This window comes from Arachis hypogaea, chromosome 5 (genome assembly GCF_003086295.3).
Source record: "Arachis hypogaea cultivar Tifrunner chromosome 5, arahy.Tifrunner.gnm2.J5K5, whole genome shotgun sequence".
Classification (NCBI taxonomy): domain Eukaryota; kingdom Viridiplantae; phylum Streptophyta; class Magnoliopsida; order Fabales; family Fabaceae; genus Arachis; species Arachis hypogaea.
In genome coordinates, this window is record NC_092040.1 from 6,237,226 (window position 1) to 6,259,000 (window position 21,775).

The 21,775-nt window shown below is 30.0% G+C and overlaps 1 protein-coding gene across 1 annotated transcript; it reads right to left on the reverse strand.

Annotated features, from left to right (window-relative positions):
- Positions 1–10,455: 10,455 nt before the first annotated feature.
- On the reverse strand, positions 10,456–12,300 carry LOC112800454 (homeobox-leucine zipper protein HAT22-like). Its single transcript, XM_025842736.3, has 2 exons — positions 11,083–12,300; positions 10,456–10,997 (listed from the first exon to the last, which is right to left on the reverse strand). Exons 1-2 carry the CDS (start codon positions 11,590–11,592, stop codon positions 10,668–10,670), a joined length of 840 nt encoding a protein of 279 aa, XP_025698521.1. The 5' UTR covers positions 11,593–12,300; the 3' UTR covers positions 10,456–10,667.
- Positions 12,301–21,775: the final 9,475 nt, after the last annotated feature.

A 21,775-nucleotide genomic window follows, 5' to 3' on the forward strand; every position in this document is an offset into this window, starting at 1 on the left:
CACTCGCAGTTGCTATTGTATTCTTCTGCCCTTCTATTATCGTCAGCACCATCTCTGAATCTCTTGATTTTTTCTTAAATTTTGGTTTATTGTCACTGTAATTATTGTCTTGCCTCTCTTTCTCATTTTTTTGAGATAAATAAATAATTATTGTTAAGAAATTTATCACAATTTTTTTGTTAATTATATGTAAATGATGATGATAAATTTGATATTGGTATTAATGATGGTTATAGATGATGGTGGTGATTGTAGATGTTGATAGTGGTGATGATAATGGTGTTACTGCTGAGGATAAATTTAGTATGTTGATATGAATATAAATTAATATATTGTTGTGTATATTGTTACCAAACATAATAAAAAAACTTGTGTATATCTATGTCTATGTATTGTTATGTCTTTATATTTCTGTCCATTACTTTGTGTCTTTGTTACCAAACGGAGCCATAGGACGTTTCCTTGAACGCTCCACCATTAAAAAAAAAAGAGTAAAGTATTATTTTTGTTCTCAACGTTTGGGGTAAATTCTATTTGTGTCTCTAACGTTTAAATTGTCATATTTATATCCCTAACGTTTGTAAAAGTGATTTAATGTTATCCTGTCATCAATTACACATCATGAGCGCTTTAGTTTGAGTTTTGAAAATCTCTTCTTGGAGTTAGAATACAAATTTCTGGAATAGAATCGATGATCCATTGAGTCCCGCTAGGGAGACAATGGGCTATTTGTACAATGTGTACAATGGGCTATTGAGTTACAAAATGAACATCCCTATACTATCTAGAATAACCATCCGAGTACTAGGATAATAAACATCTATCTTCCCAAAACCAATGATCGAACTCTTGACCTTTCGAATCTAACGCTCTAATATCATGTCATGATACCACTCATCCCAAAAGTTTCAGCTGATGGAAAAAGGTAACACTAATGGTTATATCTCTAATACTCCATAAACCTCCATTGTACACATTGTACAAGTATTCCATTGGCTCCTCATACTTTTCCTTTCGAAAAATAGCTCATCAAAAGTTGAAACTAATTCCTAAAACATTTACATAATTAACTTTTCTAGGGACATAATTGAATTTAAACACAAATAGAGGGTATAATATTAAAATCGAATACATCCAGGTGAGACCTAATTAAGAATGAATATATCCAAGTAAGAATAATTGAAAAATATAATCTGATTTGTTAGTATAATTGATAGTAGACTAACATTGAATCACTTTTATAAACGTTAAGGATACAAATAGGATGATTTAAACGTTAGGAATACAAATAAGACTTATCCCCAACGTTAGGGACAAAAACGATACTTTACTAAAAAAAAAGAAAGTATCGCATTATACATTTTAGTAAAAGCACTAGTACCAATGAAAGCGTGCCATTAGACCACGATTACAATGTTAAAAATATTTCTCTTTTTTGGTTGAAAATAGAATATCTACCATCAATAATTAACAATAACTAATTTTATTAATCCAAATTTTCTGAAAAAATTAAATATACGGACCATAATATGTGTTATATTCTTATAGATAACCTTATCACGTATTGTTAATGACATTTTTCGGCAACGATACTAGAAGCAGCGAGATAGGCTGGAGGTGATAGTGGGATTTTCGATTGGCAAAACGATGTAGGTGGAGTAAAAAAAAAGAGTCCCGATACTTGTTTTAATGAACGAGTAAATTGATCATTAGACCAACTCAAGTTGGTTACAATTATTTCGCTATAATATTTGGAGTTTGGATATTGAATGCACAACAAAATTGTCTTTTTGGTGATAGAAAGGGGCCAAAGCCCGAATGAACAAAAATTTAATACTTTTTTTTGGTGAAATAAACGGGGCCTAAGCCCATGAAAGAGATTACATACTAATTAAACGAGGCAGAGATGCTCCTTGTTCATCATCTACTACTAATTGGACTACTTCTCTAGGAGGAGTGTCCCAAAAGTGGAATCCTAATTCTAAATTTACACTTTTTCATGCTAGGCAATCAGCACATCGGTTGCCTTCTCTAAAAATATTCATAAAATAGATATTTAAATTCTTGTCTTTCCATCTGTTGATGTCTCTGATTAAGCCATTTGGATAGTTATTGAGGTTTCTTTTGCTATTGAAAATCTCTATAACTGCTTTGGAGTCACATTCTACAATAATATTCTTCATTCCCATTGTCGTAGCTATTTCAAGTCCCTGTTTGATTTCCCAAATCTCAGCGTTGAAGGCTGAGCATCTTCCAATATGATAAGAAAAACCAGCAACCCACTTGCCAGCCTCATTTCTGATGAGCCCCCACACCCAACTTGTTTGGTACTTCCCTTCATAGCACTATCTGTGTTAAGAGTCACCCAACCTTGTGGTGGATAATTCCATTTGATATTTATCTCTTCCTTTTTCTTAAAACATTGTTTCTTCTGACTGCGCTCAAAAGCCTCCCTCATATCATTGACACTTTTTAAAACTTCCATATGTGGATTCGGTGGTCTTCTATAGCTCGCTTCATGAATTTCTTTGTTTCTCCACACCTATAATTTCATGCAATTTGTGAAGAATACGTCCTTCCAGCTTTGATTGGGGTGCTTGCTTAGATTTTCTATCATGTTCAACTCCAACCAATTCCTTAAATTAGATCCAAAAAAATCTTGTATCCTCTCTGGTTTGATGAGTTGTGCCCAGATCGTAGATGACTAGATGCGCTCGGACAGTCTCTTAGGGCGTGAATGGTGTCTTCTTGGTGTTCTCCGCAAAGTTGGCACGTTCCTCCCCCTCCGAAGATTCTGGCTTTCCTTTGATTTGTGAAGAGTTTGTTGTGCAAAACTCTCCACATAAAGACTTTTGATTTTTGCGGCCCTTGCCAGTTCCAGATCCTGGTCCAGTTTGTTGTCGACGATAGACTCCAATTTGCTAAGGCTTTGTAAGTAGAGGCAATCGAGAAGTCGCCATCCTCTGTGTGCCTCCAACCCAATCTATCCAACCCTAATTTAATACTTTAACCCCTTCCTGGTTTTGTTTTTGTACTGATCTCTACTTTTTAAAATAGCAAAAGCTTGTCATAGGGTTTTTGTCTCTCCAAATATTGCAGAATCAAATTTTGTCAGATCATGTGTTAGCCTCCTTTGCATTCAGTAGGATGGGTTGTTATTTTATTCAATTCCAAAATTAAGACGACAACATTTTTGAGGCATGAACATTTATAGTATAATAGGCCCAAATTTAAGAGTCTAATTACGATAGAAAAAACCAGATATAGAAGACCCAGGTCTGCTCAGTATTTCGGACTGAATGGTTAGCAAGTTAGTATCTATAGGTATAAAAAAATATACTAGTGGTCGAGTAGTTATTTCACTTGTATGTGGAGATTTAAATTTCGCCTTGTGTATGTAGCAACCCTTTAGATTCATAACGAATTAGTTTTTGACTTGTCAGATTGGGAGATATCGCAGACAACAAAAAAATATACAAAAAAAAAAATAAAAATTAATTCAAATCAGTTCAAATTCTAACAAAAAGAATCAGTTTAAATTTATTTTATTTTATATTAATTAATTATTGTTAAAATAAATTCATAATATTATGTATAATTACTGTATGTATCCATGCTTTATACAAAAAAATAATAATAAAAATACATAAAGTATTTATATTTTTAAATATTTTAAGAAAAGATAAAATATACATTTTGTCTTTAATATTTATAATTTTTTAAAAAATACTAATAACTTTTAATTTTATTTGATTTTATCCCTGACGTTTTCAATTTGTGTCAAAATTATTTTCGAAAATTTTAAATTTTGTCTTTAATATTTTATATAAAATTAATATTTAGAGATAATTTTGACTCAAATAAAAAATATTAGAGATAAAATTGAATATAACTAAATTTTATGGATATTTAAAAAAAATTATAAAAATTAAAAAAAATATGCTTTATATTTTTAAAAAAATACACAAAATAATTATTATTCTAAAAATTAAGATATTTATATTAAGATTTTATTTTTTAAAAAAATTTTTATAAATAATATTAATGGTTGAATTTATAAACATTTTTTCTTGATCCATTAGAAAAACTTAGAAGAGTCAAATTCCTAGTATTGCATTATACATTTTGGTAAAAGCACTAGTACCAATGAAAGCGTGCCATCAGACCACAATTACAATGTTAAAAATATTTCTCTTTTTTGGTTGAAAATAGAATATCTACTAACAATAATTAACAATAGCTAATTTTATTAATCCAAATATTTTGAAAAAATAAATATACGGACCATAATATGTGTTATATTCATATAGGTTGGTGAAATTAAAATATCAAATTTCCTGCCACATGGTTAAGCAATGAGATTAGTAAAAAAAAAAAAACATTTCTCTTCAAATCCATGTATCAAAGTATATAGGTTCTCAAATCTCAATAGATTATTTAGCAATTAATTTTTTTTTTCTTTTAGTTATTAAATACAGGTGGAGCAGAAGGAGGCAAGGGAAGATTGATGAAGCGAGGCATGTGGAGTTCTAATATCCATCCACAGAGAACATAATATAGGGCCCAATTACATGAGTGATTTCCAATTGCCAATTGCCAATTGCCAAGTTCAATGCTTTAAAGTTGAGTGTTAGTTAATTCAACCGAAGAAAAAGAAAATACTAGTCAAAATATAAATAGAGATAAGATTTAAGAGGGTGGTCCTGTCATTTCTGATTTTTTTTGTTTATCTAAACAGTATCCTTCAACCCGATAAATTAAGGATTAATCTATACAAATAAGTTGACCACTCAACCAACCCAACTAGGTTTGTCATTTCTCATTATGATCTCTCCAAATAAGATCTATTAGGTTTGGGCCAGGGTCATGTGTGAGAGTTTGGGTTCTGTTCACCTGAAATTAACGAAGAATGTATGCCACTTGAAAATTATTCTCTTTTTTTGCTTCAATCCTTGTTATCTGTGAGGATTTTGGGCCACATACACAAGGGTATTAGAGAGAAAGCAGCCTGTCTAATTAAAAATGAGAAATCCAGAATAATTTAGTTATGATATGTTTTTTGGGAGGGACGTAGAGAAAGGATAAGGGGGGCCTCCCCTCCTATAAGAGCCAATAATATTCTTCATTATTAGGAATGAACCAAGTGATTCCGATAACTAGATTAGTAGTATTGGATTATTATTTATTGTGGTTTTGGCGTGACACGTTAATGATGTATTTCCTCAAGATTTTAAGATTGAGACTTGAGATTCCTGCGTGTCCTTTTTCTGCTTAGAATTGTTATTACATATGGGCAGATAGAGCATTATTTCGATTCCAACCTTCAGGGACCGCAATTCCATGCATTCCAGGAATCAAATTATTCTTAGCTAATCTTCTCATTTTTGCATGCCATTGCCATTTTCATCAACACAATACTGAGTTTAGATTTTAGATCCAGTTCCATTCTAGACTCTATCCATAACCATTACCGACTTGTGTATCTATAAAGATGCTTTTTGCTTTATATTTCCACTTCTTCAATATAATTTTGATCTGATACCCAATATGAACTATACATTGATTTTTATTGTACACGATTTATAATTTGATTTTATTTTTATCTTAATTTTAAATTTATAATCGGAATGTTTAATGACTATTATTGGACTTAATAACCAAAAAATGTTCATAACATTGATATTATTTATTAATCTGATTCCTATAAAAATCATCTTTCTATTTCTCAAATTCTCAACAGAAAAAAGAAGGGTTATGATAAGTTTTATAAGTTTTAATATTTCTATATCTTATACACTATTTCTAATATTCTATAACCATAGAATTATTATACCTCTTAAATATTTATTAACTTAAGTGTGGAATGACTTTTGTATGTATACTCCATTTATTCTGGGCGGGTTAGATTCCGATTACAACCAATAAAGCATTTGTGTACTAAAAACTCTTTCAATTGTGTTATAGACCGGAGTCACTAGTTTACTTCGACTACGTGCTTTATGAACAAACATTTAAATAATGAATTACATCCTTGACAAACTAATGTATTGGGACAGACTCCATTTAACCTATTCATTACGTTAAACTATATAACTTTGTCTCAATTTTTAAGGATTAGCTAGAGTAGTTCGTTTACTTTTTAAAAGTTATAATATTTATGTTTAATAAATTAAATTAAAAAAATTCAATAAATATAAATAACAACAATTGTATTTAATAAAATAATTTTTAAAATTTAAAATATTATAATAAACATAAATATAAAAATTTAATTTGAAAAATAATTAATTTATAAAATTATATTAGATTTTTTAAATTTTAATAAATACAAATTTAACTTCAAAAAAAATTCTATCTTAAATACTTTTAAAAATACTCCTCCTTTCAAAAATTACAAGCACACATAAGTATAGACTCTTTTTAATTTACCGTACAAATCAAATCAAGCCTTAAACTAAAGTTAATCATGTTCAAAATTGACACTACCTCATTCTAGGTAACAAGAAAACAGGGGGAGCCCCCGGAAGAAAGAGAAAAGAGGGGGGGGGGGGGTGTACTGAAATTTGATTTCAATAGTGCATGGAATCTTAAATTTTATGCGTTACTTAAATCATACATATTTTCCCTTTTCGGGAAAGTTTATCACACACGCCTCTAATATCTCATGTAATGTAGCTGGCTTGTAGTAACTCACTCTGCTGCATCAAGTAATAGTTATAGTGGGCAAATTCAAGAAAACTCCACCTCTAATTCAGTTTATATTTTGCGATTTGCTAAGCATTATATTATATATATATTAAATGAGATATATATATTAATAGAGTCTTGATTGAGGTGATGATTGAAATGACGAGTGTAATATGGTACTTGTTGAAAATGTATATTATATTGCAAACAATTATCATGATGACACACGCAAGCACAGTTGCTAATGACAACACGAGATAATTAATTATGTATGTACGTATGAATTAATAATAATTTAATTGGGAAGTTATGATCCATCAAATAATTGTGTTGAATGAAATTCCCTCTACAGGCCGACAAAGCAGCTAAGTGAGGACATTTGTCTATTGGGTTAGTGTGGGGACTAAGTAAGGGCATTACGTGTGCGCACACGTAGTAACCATACAAAATAATCTACGTTAAATCATCTCACCAAAACAGATATATCAGATCATCAACTAAATAAACATCACAGGCTTTTAGTAAATCTGCATTGCTGTTGCTGTTATGGAGTAATAAATAGAGACCTGTCATAAAAAATTCGAAAGGAAAGGTCAAGAGTTACTTTATCCCATCAGCTGAAGCTTTTGGGATGAGTGTTCGAAAGGTTAAGAGTTCGATCTTTGGTAAATTTTAAAATATATTTGGATAGTTATTTTAGATAGCATAGAAGATGTTTATTTTGATGTGTACAAATAGTCCAAATTCGAATTCTATTATAAAGAAAAATATTATTTGACAACAAAATCAAAATAATTTCGTAGGTGCATATACGTATACGTGTTCGGTTTTGATTTATCTTTCTTAACAAAATTAGCCTCTTGGTGACGCCAGGTTTAAGGAAGACAAAAGAAGGTAGCAAATGAATTTCATGGTAAATTAAAGGACCAAAATTAGTAGACTAGAGATTTTTATTTAGTTTAATTTAGTCAAAATGAAAAGAAAAGAAAAGAAAAGTAAGAGCTTATAGCATTCACACTAGTGTTGGGTATTGTATTCTAGAAATATATAAAAATGATATGAATGGAGTTGGAGTTCAATTAGATGGGGGTCTCATGCGATGATGATGGTGATGGGTGATGAAAGTGATGATGAGGAGGCAGATTAGCAGTTTCCAGGAAAGTGTCCTCTTTTCCCGGAAAGTCGCTCTCATGATATTAATTGGTCCACAGCATTATTATGAGCGATGTGTGGAATTCAATTCATTATCTATCCCCAATCATATCATATCATATCAAATCCAATCTAATCTAATGTACATATATTTTGATTAATATACATGTACTAATATAGTTAGATGTTATTGAATGCTCTAGTGTGGTGTGTGTGTCTATTCTATTCCAATGATGATAGCGTGGCTGTAACGTATTCGGTGTGTGAGTGTGGGGAAAGAGATCCACACCGTTGATTCTGGTGAGATGACGTGTGAGGCAGAATATATAGTATGAAGGCCTTTTGGGGGTCCAGGTTCATGGGCAACCCAAAAAGGAGGGGAAGAAGACCCTCCCCTAAAGTAAAATCTCATGTTTAGATTTTGATTTTGAGATACACCCATCTCCAATTGGCCCATCACGTGGGGGGTCTGACCCACCAGTCCCCTTAAAGCCAAAGCATCCCACCACATGGCACCACATATACACATCTAATCCAGATCAAAATTTCTTTTTCAACACTCGAAATTCATATTTATATATTAATTTTTAATTTTTTAACTAAATAATCAATTATTAGAATAATTAAATTTATTATAATAGAATAATCAATTTTTTTAAGTAGTTAAATTTTAGTATACGTAATATAATTAAATAATAGCATACACACATAAAAAATATATATCTCGTGGTTACTTTCATAAAAATATTTTTATATAAATATAATATTATAAATCGTTAAATAATTTGACATTTTTTATTAAATATATTTGATTTAATCATCTAAAAGTTTACGATATCATATTTATAACAAAATATTTTTGTAAAAATAATCTCTTATATATATAATATTTTTGAATAAATCTTAATCAAATATCATTTCAATAGTATGCTTTTTTTTGGAATTTTAACTTTTTTTATATAACATAGGATAATTTATCTGAATAATGAACATGAGAGAGGATATATTCTCATGTCTCAATATCTCTCACAAGTCACAATTAAGATTTGTTTATTCAAAGTGAATAACCAGCCATTCCTTAGCTTGGTTTCTTTATAGAGAAGCTCCTCTCTTTTTCGCCACCCGTAGTATCCTCTCTCCCTCTTTAAAGCAACTGATTTGCAGACAGAAACACGTGAGCTAACTTCCCTATCCGCACCTTGGACCTTTCCCTAACTTAATCATAACCTCCCATCCAACTTATGCTTTTCTCCATTTTTTTAACTGGGGCTATAACTGCAGTGTTAAGGTATCTACACAACAAGAAGTTTATTTATTTACAAAATAATTTGAATTCTCCAGTCTTTAATTTTAATATAGTTAGGATGTAAAAAAAAAAAAAAATCAATTCATGTGTTTTGATGATTATTCAAGTAGTGAATTAGACCAATAATTATTTTTGTTGTTACGGTAATATATATACTGTTTTTATTTGTATATATTTTTATACATCTTTTATTTTTAGTATTAATAGTGATTAATAAATATTAAATAAGATAAAAAAATTATATTATAAAATAAGTATATACATAGCGATGCAAACATTATTTTTCAAAAAGATATATGTTTTTTACAAAATAATAAACTATTTTAAACGAATTAGAATTTCGTGTAATTTAATACTAGATATAAATATTATTTAATTATAAATGTTAATTATTTTTTATTGTATAAAAGAATACTTTTTAAGAAAATATTATTTCTTACAAAATTATAGCATAAAGAAACAATAATTAATCTATTTTTAAGAAGCTCATATTGACGAGAATGATATATAATACATTTACTAACATCTAAATATACATTATTAGGTATATACAAAAGGTTAATCACCAAATTATATAAAATATATATTGAATAAAAATATATAAAATAACACATACGAATATACATAAATACATAATAACTAATTTAATAATTATTTTATTATGTAACAATATTTTGTAAACATTAAATAGAAACCACAATATATAACTTAATATTTGAATTGTAATTATAAACTTCTAGAATATCATTATTCACTTTCCTTCCTTATTTTGTCCCTTTGACTGTGCTATATTTCCGCCCGGTTAGGTTAAGACTTAATATACTAAGTCACACGATATAATTTACTTGACTTTTTAATTAATAGATTTTGTTTTCTTAATTAGCTTGTTTCCGCCTGTAGAACACAGTAATAAATATTTACTATTTAGGCTTTCACTCAACAAACAGTAAACTGGTACCTAAACACAGCACATGGGAAGAAATTACCAAAAATCATTCATTATTTTAACTGAACTAGCCTTTGATTATATATATAGAAGACTACAGTTAACGCATCTAGCTAAACTAGGAACCATCGCAACCATGAGTACCTCTATATGATTTTAAAGTATAAATTTTATAAGTAAAGATTCAAATAAATAAAATGAATGAACTACTCTAATAAAGAGTAAAGAGTATTGCAGAAGATAAGGAAATTAAATCTGTATTGTATATTAGGGGCGGGGCGTGAATCCGGTATTTGTTTTTCGGTGAAAGCTAGTGACAACTAACATGATCATGTGTACATATTATATACAGGTAGCAAAAGAATTTGATGGATGGAGAAGTCTTGTATAATGATTTATAAACATACATTAAAGGAAAGCAAAAAAGAAAAGAAATCTTAATGATGAGCAGTTGCTATGATATTATCTACGGTATTAGTTAATTACAGCGTTCCCCTATAGGTAGGTAGGTAGGTATGGATGCCGGATGCCTCGAACCAAAAAAATACAATGGTTATGAGGATAGTAATTAAGGCATCAACATGCTGCAGAGGGGTTGGTGAAGGGGTTATAGAAGTGAGGCTTGGCGGGGGGGTCGTTGGAGAGCCTCTCGCAAGAGGGGCAGATGGTGAGCGTTGCCGCCGGCATAGGCATGTACAAGGGTTGTGCCAGCTTCAGCGCCTTCAGTTCTTGAAGCTCTTTCTTTAGCCTTCTGTTCTCGTCCGTCAATGTTTCGCAGCATTTCTTCAAGAACTCGCAGTCCACTTCCGTCTGCTTCAGCTTTGTTCTCGCTCTCCTATTCTGGAACCACACTTCTACTTGCCGAGGCCTCAGATTTAACTGCCTCGCCAAAGCTTGCTTCTGTTTCTGTTCGTTACCATCAACGTTGTAATAATCAATTAATTAATTAACAATTAACAGAGAGATTGATTGATTGATTATGATTACATACAGGATTGAGAGTGCTGTGTTGTTTGAAGCTGTCTTCAAGAAGAGCAGATTGTTCCTTTGTGAGCCTCAGCTTCTTTCGGGCATTGCTGCCGTCTTCATCTTCGTCGCTCACTCTGGAAGAAACTCTCTCGCCATCGCCATCACCATCTGCCTCTTCACAGCTACTAAGATCCCTCTCCCTCTTCACGCACGCCCCCACCACCCTGCACCCCCCACTTGAGAACGACGAAACTGCGCTACTGTGTGGCGATGAAGCCTGTCTACACATTTCACCACTTGTAGGCTCCTCTGCGACTTTATTATTATTGCTTTTCAGGAAGCTCTCGCCGGATAGACCCAGCGTTAGAGATGGCTCTGGTGCCTCATGATGACAGGAATACGGCTTGGGTTTGGTTGACGGAGGAGGTGGTGTGGCCGTCGTGGTGGTGAGAGATAACCCTAGAACAAGCTCGAGGCCTGAGGAGGAGGAGTTATTATTGTTATTGTTGTTGGCATCTTGATCAAGACCCATTATTAGTTGTTGTGTGTGTTGGAGTACTACGTAGTAGTATATATGTGATGGTTTGAGTTAGGAAGATTAGATGGTGTGTTTTAATTTAAAGACTCATGGGGGCCGGGGTAAGAGAGAGAGGTGAGAGAGAAACGAATTATGAATGGGACTTTTTTGTGGGGGCGTTGGGTGGGTGGGTAGCTATGATACACTATTATTATTATTAATCAAACGCAGGAATGAGTAGAGCGACGAATCTTGCTATCAAATTCCCCTTCTATATCTCTTGCATAGGTTGACCATCACACACCCACTACTACCCTTATTAGTTGTTTGTTATTATTACCCCCTCTCCATTATTATTATTCCGTAATAACTGATGATACTTGAGAAAATTCTCTCTCTCTAACCTAATAATGGAGAAATATTATTTCTACTTTAATTTGCATTTATTAGTCAATTCATTTTCTTATATGTTCCCACATCCCACATGGCAATGCAAAACACACCAAGCAGGTTGCCTAGATTAGGGACCCCACAGGTGTACCAAATATATAACTCTATATTATCATGATCACACTTTCGTGCTTTACCCATATAAATTGCTTCTTTGCGTATGTTGTAGCATCACTTTACATTGTACCAATTATTGGCCCCTTTTAATTAGTCCTGCTTAACAGGGGCCCCAGCTGCGAGCCTATCATTTTTTATCTTTTTGAGTTTATACTCGATCATCATATATATGTGTTTTGATATATACTAATTTAATTATTACTACCCGATGACATAAATGTAGATATATAAGATATGTATTGGCACGCACTAGCTCATCATGGAAAGGTTGCTTGCTAAGTAATTTCCGAAGATAAATATAAAAGCTAAGAAAATGGAATGGAAAAATGATATATGATACATGATTCATGTCATATGCGCGTGTGAATGTAAAACTACATATGTAGGAGACCCACATGAACTGTCTCCCACTCCATGCCTGGTTGAACTAGTTAGAGATGGGTACCATGTCACTTTGCTTACCAATATTGTGTATACTTTTTAATGAATGGGGGAATGTGAGAGAGTATGGTTGGACGGTTTTGCTCTATAGCTTATTATGAATGTGGAGATCAGAAAGGGATGTGCACTATTTGTTTGTTTCCAATAGAAAAGAAGGATAAAAAAGAAAAGTAGGTACAAGACACAATTGGAGTTTCAATGAGTTATAATGGTGCCAGAATATGATTCATCAACAAGAATCCGGATCTTTGCTTAACTAGAAAGTTGATGTGGAGTGTTTGGGACCTACTCCTCTACCATTAGTACTATAAGCACTTCCAATAATGCATTGTCGGCGATGCTAGCTACCTCAACACAAGTTAGGTCATCCATTATTCATGATCTTCACACAACCTAATTAATTAATTATTATCATATATATTATTCACCACAAAAAGTAACGCCGTTCATATAATAAAACCACCTTCGTTAGTCCTGTGCAGTATTCATGAATAATGATCATAAACTCATGATCACTGTTATGATGAAAAAGTAATCGTATTTAAACTTGTGTTGGAATATGGATTTGGAGTAAGAAGCCAGCAGGGATTCCAGGAAATAATTAATAAATAATAATGAGTATGTTAGAAGGGAATAAGCCCACGGATCTTCGGTTTAACTTTAATGGGATATATGCATCATTATGAATGAGTATGCAAAAAGTGGGCGAGGGTCAAATGATTATTTTGAAATTAAGAATGCAACTTGGTTTACTTTTTGGTGCCTGAATCTAATTCCAATCTCCTCTTCGATCATAACAAGGTCAAAAAGAAGACGGAAACACGACCTTTCAACACTAACAAACAATAGTGTGGGTGTGCATGTATGTATGTATGTATGTATGTATGTATGTATGCCTATGCGTATGTTCTTTTTTCCTGGGAGCGCAAGAGATGGTATCTTCAATTCTTATACTATCTGAACAACTCTATCTACCTTGTACGTGTCGGTGATTTTTGGAAATAATTTATTTTTATTGCGTCATGAATGGGTATTTTTGACGTCAGATACACATATATTCTATTTATTCTTGAGATTGGATAAATATTTTTTTTAAAAAGTATATAGAAGATTCCACTGCCTAACTGCGCCAGTTTTAATTGGGTTGCTTCAACAATAAACTCAATGATTAAGATATTAGGAAAGCCCTAAAATAGAGTTTATATTAATTAATGATAGAAAGAGTAAGCGTCATGTAGCAAATATTTGAAGATGATTATATGGGATTATAGAGAGCACTTGTCAGCGAGTGGCTAAATGGCAAAAAGAAAAGTAGATAAGCAAGGGTTGCTTTGTTGAATTGGGCCCGTGGCCAAGTAGATAGAATTTGACTTCAAAATAGGGAAATTAATATAATCCCAAGGAAAAAGTGGGAATGGTTTTAATAATTTTAGTTTAATACCCGAACGTGAACATGAGATAAATAGATGTGCTACTGTCTATATAGTATGGTGAAAACATTTCTCTAACTAATTTTATAATAAATTATTAAATTTAATTAAATTATTATTATTTTTAATTATTAATTTTAAATAAAATTAATTGTATTTAAATTTTTACTTGTATATTTAAAAATGAGATATGAAGTATATATTATAACAAAAATATTATTATATTTAAATATATATAATTTAATTTTGAAAAAGTATAGGGAGCCGATGGTCTAAGCATACAATGTGTACAATGGAGGTTTAGGAAATATTAAAGATATGACCACTAGTGTTACATGGCACAGGATTCGGTGGTCCAGGAACCTTTGGACCACTTAGTGGTCCAAGTAGAAAACATGTTTTTAGAGTTTTTTTATCAATTGCTACGTAGTCCTTGAACTAATTTTAATTACAAATCAACCCCATATATTTTATTTAATTATAAAAATAGTTTTTTATTTTATAAATTATTATTTTATCAATTATCTATTATATTTATTAACAATCAAATACAAAAATAACAACCAATTATATCCTCCATTCATCCTAATAATTCTAATTGATTAAATAATTAACTTTGATCTCGTTACGTTCGTCCATGGCTTCCAAATCGTGTTTCCTTGAAATTCAATCGATTGGTTTTTCAAAACAATCGATTGAATGCACAAAACAATCGATTGAAAGTTGTAAGGTAGAATGGTAAAAAGCTTATACCAATCGATTGTTTATACTTTCCAATCGAATGAATACCTCAAAACAATCGATTGTTGTTGTTACTCAATCGATTGAATTCACGAAAACAACATGGATTTGCCAAATACAATCGATTGGAAAGTGATGACATTGAAGTTTTAGCCAAATTCAATCGATTGGTAATGTAATACAATCGATTGGAAGGTGATGAAGTTGAATGTTTTGCCAATTTCAATCGATTGGTAATGGTACCCAATCGATTGAAATGAAACTGTACACTGAAAATTTATAAATTCACCTTTGCTTCGCATGCTGCAACTAATGCATGTTACATACAAGAAACTAAAAAGCACATAAAATAAAAACAGACAATTAATTACATGATTGTTCTATTTTAAATTTAATCTGTTTGTCCTCTGATTTTGCGCCACTGAAATACAATCAAGAAAATAATCCATGTTTAAATCAAACGCAGGACCAAGATGCTCAACATTCATAATACCTAATGAAATAAATGATAATGCATGGATCACAATAAAATAGCAATAATCCAAATAAAGTAGTATCAAATGGGTAATATATGGTATGAACTTGTATGAGGAGGAATTCATCAGCCTTGCTTTGATTCCTTCTTTGATTACGTTGTTGGTTACTTGCAAGTTCAATTTTTGTTTTATTATATGGTTTGAAACTCTTGATTATTCAATTCATTCTTAAGGAAGATGTCCAAAACAAAATACTGAAAAAAGAGAAAGGATGAGCTTGTTATTTAGATTATTTTTTATTAGTTTAATATTGATGATAATTAATTATAACAAAAGTACATAAGGAGTACATAAGATTAACCATAAAATATTTTTTATAATTTTTTATTTTTATTATCAAATTTATATTTTTGTTAATGTTGGTTTTGGTTCTTTCTTTTATTCTGCTACTACTCATTTGATACTACTTTATTTGGACTATTGCTATTTTATTGTGATGCATGTATTATAATTTATTTCATTAGGCATTATGGATGTTGAGCATCTTGGTCCTGCGTTTGATTTAAACATGGATTATTTTCTTTCAGTGGCGCAAAACCAAAGGACAAACAGATTAAATTTAAAATAGAACAATCATGTAATTAATTGTCTGTTTTTATTTTATGTGCTTTTTAGTTTCTTGTATGTAACATGCATTAGTTGCAGCATGCGAAGCAAAGATGAATTTATAAATTTTCAGTGTACAGTTTCATTTCAATCGATTGGGTACCATTACCAATCGATTGAAATTGGCAAAACATTCAACTTCATCACCTTCCAATCGATTGGATTACATTACCAATCGATTGAATTTGGCTAAAACTTCAATGTCATCACTTTCCAATCGATTGTATTTGGCAAATCCATGTTGTTTTCGTGAATTCAATCGATTGAGTAACAACAACAATCGATTGTTTTGAGACATTCATTCGATTGGAAAGTATAAACAATCGATTGGTATAAGCTTTTTATCATTCTACCTTACAACTTTCAATCGATTGTTTTGTGATATAGTGTAAACCAATCGATTGAGTTATCATTCAATCGATTGTTTTGAAAAACCAATCGATTGAATTTCAAGGAAACACGATTTGGAAGCCATGGACGAACGTAACGAGATCAAAGTTAATTATTTAATCAATTGGAATTATTAGGATGAATGGAGGATATAATTGGTTGTTATTTTTGTATTTGATTGTTAATAAATATAATAGATAATTGATAAAATAATAATTTATAAAATAAAAAACTATTTTTATAATTAAATAAAATATATGGGGTTGATTTGTAATTAAAATTAGTTCAAGGACTACGTAGCAATTAATAAAAAAACTCTAAAAACATGTTTTCTACTTGGATCACTAAGTGGTCCAAAGGTTCCTGGACCACCGAATCCTGTGCCGTGTTACATTGTCTTGTCAAGTTACGTTTTTGGGATGAGTGGGTTCATGACATGGTATTAGAGTTCTAGATCCGAAAAGTCAAAGGTTCGATCCTTGGTGAACTCTAAAATCAACTTAAGTTTTTGGGATGAGTGATATTATGACATGAGATATTTATTATCCTTGGTATCGGATGGTTATTCTGGATGTTTTTAAAACCGCTGCTTTAAACAAGCACATGTACTTAAAGTGGTTACTATCCTTAATAATTTAACTATTATTATTAAAAAATAGTACTACTCTTTTTCTTAGATCTTTTTTCTTTGTCTTATGTTCAGTCACCAAAAAAATATATAATTTAATTTATTTTAAATATATATTTTATATTTTAATATATTTTTTATATTTTAATAATTAATTTAAATATATACTTATCATAATTAATATTATAAATATAAAAATAATTATAATTTATTTTATATTTATTTAATATTTATTAATTATTATAAGATAAATATTTACGCTTTTTTTTATCTCTTTAACATTATTGTAATAAATATACGTATTGATGACCATGAATTAATTAAAATTTGAGTTAAAAAGGGTAGGATGATTAGGCGGCAATAATATAGTTAATTAATATTCATGTGACATACTAATGGGCGAAGCATGGGTGGTGTACTGGTGTTGACATGAATTAATAAAGAATTTATCTATTTTGTATTTTGATACATGTTAAGTTTATAAATTAAATTTTTTTATTAAAAATAAAAAATTTAAAATTTTAATATATTTATTAAATAAAAATATTTAAAATTTTTATTAATGATAAATTTTTATAATGTGCTCTAAAGACATAGGGTACATGTTAGTTAAAGTCAGTAATGAAATGAAATGAGTAATGAATAATGAATAATGAGTAAATTAAGCAAAATAATGTGATTGGGCATGACATGGAGAGAACAAAGTGACATAAAACCCAACAAACCAGTGGTGGTTCTCATGTCATGGATGTGCACCGTACCCTTATCATGAATCACGCACTCTATTATCTAATAATAATATACGAATAGGAATAGGAAATAGAAAACAGGTGGCTGGCAAAGAGAGACATGAGGGGCCACCAATGATTTGGTATGATGGGCATTTGATTCCGTGGGAGGTAGATGATTGTGGAGCGTAGAAGTTGGGGAGTGATTGAGGGATCAGAAAGGGAGGACGAATTTGAGATAAGGTTTTGATGATGTTTGTTTTGTTCCTGCCTTTAAGGCCAGCCGACCATGTTGCTTTCTTCCTGTTACTTACACCCTCCTCTCTTTTCTTTTACCGCCAATCCCCTAATATCTTCTCCACCAATTATATTATTATTAATACAATTTTTTATTTTTATTTTATACATATATTTAAAACTTACATTTTGTATAAAAAGTGTTTTTAATTAATAATGCTAACAAGTACTACATTGAATCCTATTTTATTTTATTTTTTATTTTCCCTTATTTAATTTCCAATGAGCGTGTGTACCAGATAAATGTCCTATTCAAGGAAACAATGGTTTACTCATCATATGCAATAGGGCTCCACTACTTGGCCCACCCACCACTTGCCACTCATTCATTCTCATTCACCAATAATTCCTCTAATCCATCCCCATCCTTTCTTTTTCCTTTTTTTTTTCTCTTTAAAATATATTAAAATTGCATTGCTCAACATTTAATTCATTCTTACTGAGGGATCGGACTACCAATGTATTTTGCTTTCCGTAAAGTAAGAGACTACAAGCAATTTTTAAATTCCAGGAAACTAATTTATCCTTGGAGTTATTCTCAAGTATCAACCTAGGATGCTTTTTTTTTTCTTTAATATTATTCATATTCTTAAATACAGATATAGAGAATTTTACCCTCATTCTTGCTCTTGGTAATTAACTATAGATGTGTGTCTCTCTCTTGATGACCTTGACGAATGGGGATTACAAATTCTATATCTCTTAGATATGATCTTTAGATGGTTTATAAATTTAAAATTATTCTTATTTTTTAATTAATTTTTAGAATTAATTTAGTACAGGAATAAGTGGATAACCATAGGACGAATTTTTAATTTTTTTTACTTATTTTATCCTATGTAAAATTTGTGCAATTATTATTTGTGACAAGTGAAAACATGTACCCTACCTTGTCCTTACATGTCTCTTATAAATTTTAAAATTCAGCATAAAAAATAAAATTATAAATTTATAAATCCTAAGTATTATAAAAAAAAGTCATATAATATTCAAGAAAAATATATATTTTAAAATGATTTTATATATATATATATATATATATATATATATATATATATATATATATATATATATATATATATATTACGGGCGAATAGGAGTCGAAATACCAAAAATCAAAATTTGCTCTCAAGAACCCGCCTCACTGTAACCCGCCCCACACCACATCAAGTAAGGAAGAGGTGAATGCTCAGAGTACAAGTTCTACCCGTTCAATTTTATATAGTACCAAAGACTCTGCAATTTTAAAATCTAGATTCTTGTTTGTTCCAAAATATGAAAAGAGTAGTACATATGTTTTGTTCTCTTTTCCATTTATTTTTTTGTGCTTGGTTTGTTTTCCTGTGATATATTATAAAAAAAAATGTTAGAGTATCATCATATTTTATTAATTTTGGCCATAGGTTAATTATTAATGTTTACTAAACTAAAGAAATTGAGTTGATAGTTAAATGATAATAAAAAATAATAAATTATAATGACTCCTAACATCATATTATAATATGTAACTAAAAATTATTATACATAGTAATAAAATTAATGAAAATCGAACTCACATAGTCTTTTTTAATTATATTTTAAAAATAAATTTTATTATGATTTTGTTGTTTTTAATTTTAATATGGACTTAATTTTATATATTTTTTATTTTATTAGTATGCTTAAGAAATAATTAAATATTATGTTTAATTGAGCAAATTAATTTGTTGTGGGTGGAGTCGAGTTGGGTGTAAAACTTTAGAGTGAGAGTAGAATTAATATTGAGAGATTCTCAACTTGCAAGTAGAGTAAAATTGATTTTTCAAAAAAAAATTTAAACTTACCGACAATAAAGTAGAATCTAAACTCTACCCTACCCATTGACAGTCATATTCACTCCACCCATGCTCTTGGGGTGTTGAGAAGAATCTATTATTAACTATAAAATATTTATAAATAAAATAAACGACGACTTTGCTAGCTTCTATTTTACCTTTAATTTTTTCGTTTATAGAGATTTGAAGGCACAGTGTCCACAATGAATAAATATATTTACTGGATTTGGATCTTTAATTTCCACACACAAATGAAATTTCATGCTGCTATATTTTTCATCACTTTATAAATTAGTGTGTTATCGATCAGATATTGATTAATTGTATGAGAGTATGTTACATTATTGGGGCTCAATTCTATTGAAATTGATATCTAATTAAAACCGAATAACCAAACCCATTAAAATTGGTTAGATTCTGTTTGAAAGAAAAACTGAACGGCTGAGATGTTTTGCATACAAACCAACCGATTGATTTTATTTGGTAGGTACTTTTCTCAAAATCGAACCAAAATAAAATCGAGTCAGATATTTTTATATATAGTGCATGGCATGAGGCAGAGCAGTGAATGGTATAGCTGTGTTTGAACGTGACTAGGATGTTCCTGCTCCTTAAAAAGTGGATACAGAATATTACCCAAGTTAAAAAGTGGTGGGAAAAGTAGCATTTATCTGAAAAACTAGTTGATAAAAAGTTCATCCGAAAATGCCTTTGCTAGAAGAACTGAGGTTCTTCATCCGGATAAATGGACAAGAGAAAAAGCAATTTCTTTTGCTTTGTGTATCAGATGCCTACTATATATATACCTAATTGTATATTGTATTGCTGATGTGATTAAAGTGAAAAAATAATGATGAGATAGTTTTCGTAATTAAGGTGTTATACACTCAACATTTTTCCATCTTTGTTTTGTTGCCTTCAATTATATACCAACAACTTATTATTAATGAAATAGCAAAAGGAATATCTTCCTAGTGAATTATTGATATTAAACTGAAAGTAGAACAAAATGGAGATTGAAGAAAACTTTGTTCCTATTAAAGAAAACTTTAAATACAGGCATGATATTTTACATCAGTGTAAGAATTAGTCAAAAGTTTATTTTAGAAAAGACGGACCTACCTAATTATGGGAGTTAATAATTGAGTCGATAAGCCTAAAAGATTACCAGAACATAAAATTTTGACAGTGAAAGAATTATTTATTTTTTGTTTTATAAAACAATCTTTATACAAAATATATTTTACTTCTAATATTTAATAACGTATTTTTTAACCACAAACTAATCAATCACATTAATTATTTTATTTACAAAACTATATAATATTGGATGAGAGACTTAACAATATCGCTTAATATATATCTGATAAAAACGATTAAGGGTTATTATTAAAAGACTTGTAGCATCAATTCACAAAAAATAAATCCAAAACACCAAGGTTGTGTTTAATAATAAGAATAAGATAAGACAATATAACGAGAATAAGACACAAAAGACATAGACACAAATTTTAATATTCTTGTATTTTGTTTGGTAATAAACTATAACAAATTATAAAAATTTAATTTATTTTTATTTTTTTATTCAAAAATTTTAAAAATAAAAATATAATAATAATAAATCTAATTATAAAAAAATTAACAAAATAATAAATGAAAAAATAAAAAATAACTTGTCGCTTATTAGTGTTTTTGTGTCTTTCGTGTAAGGATGAGCACAAAATACACAAATTTAGTATTTTGAACACAAAATCTCTATTCGTATTTGCTAATATGATTTTGTATCTCTGTATTTCTGATTCGACGGACAAAATATAATACAATAATAAAAATGTATGTAAAAAATTATTCATCTAATCGATCATATGTTTGAATTTTGTATCACATTGAATTTGTAATAATTAATGTGTGCATAAAATTCTTTACAATGACAAGTTTGATATTTGAAGTGAGCATCCAAGAATGAAACGCACCGACTATCTAAAAAGCAAAAAAAAAAGGCATTTTGGTTGGCCACGCC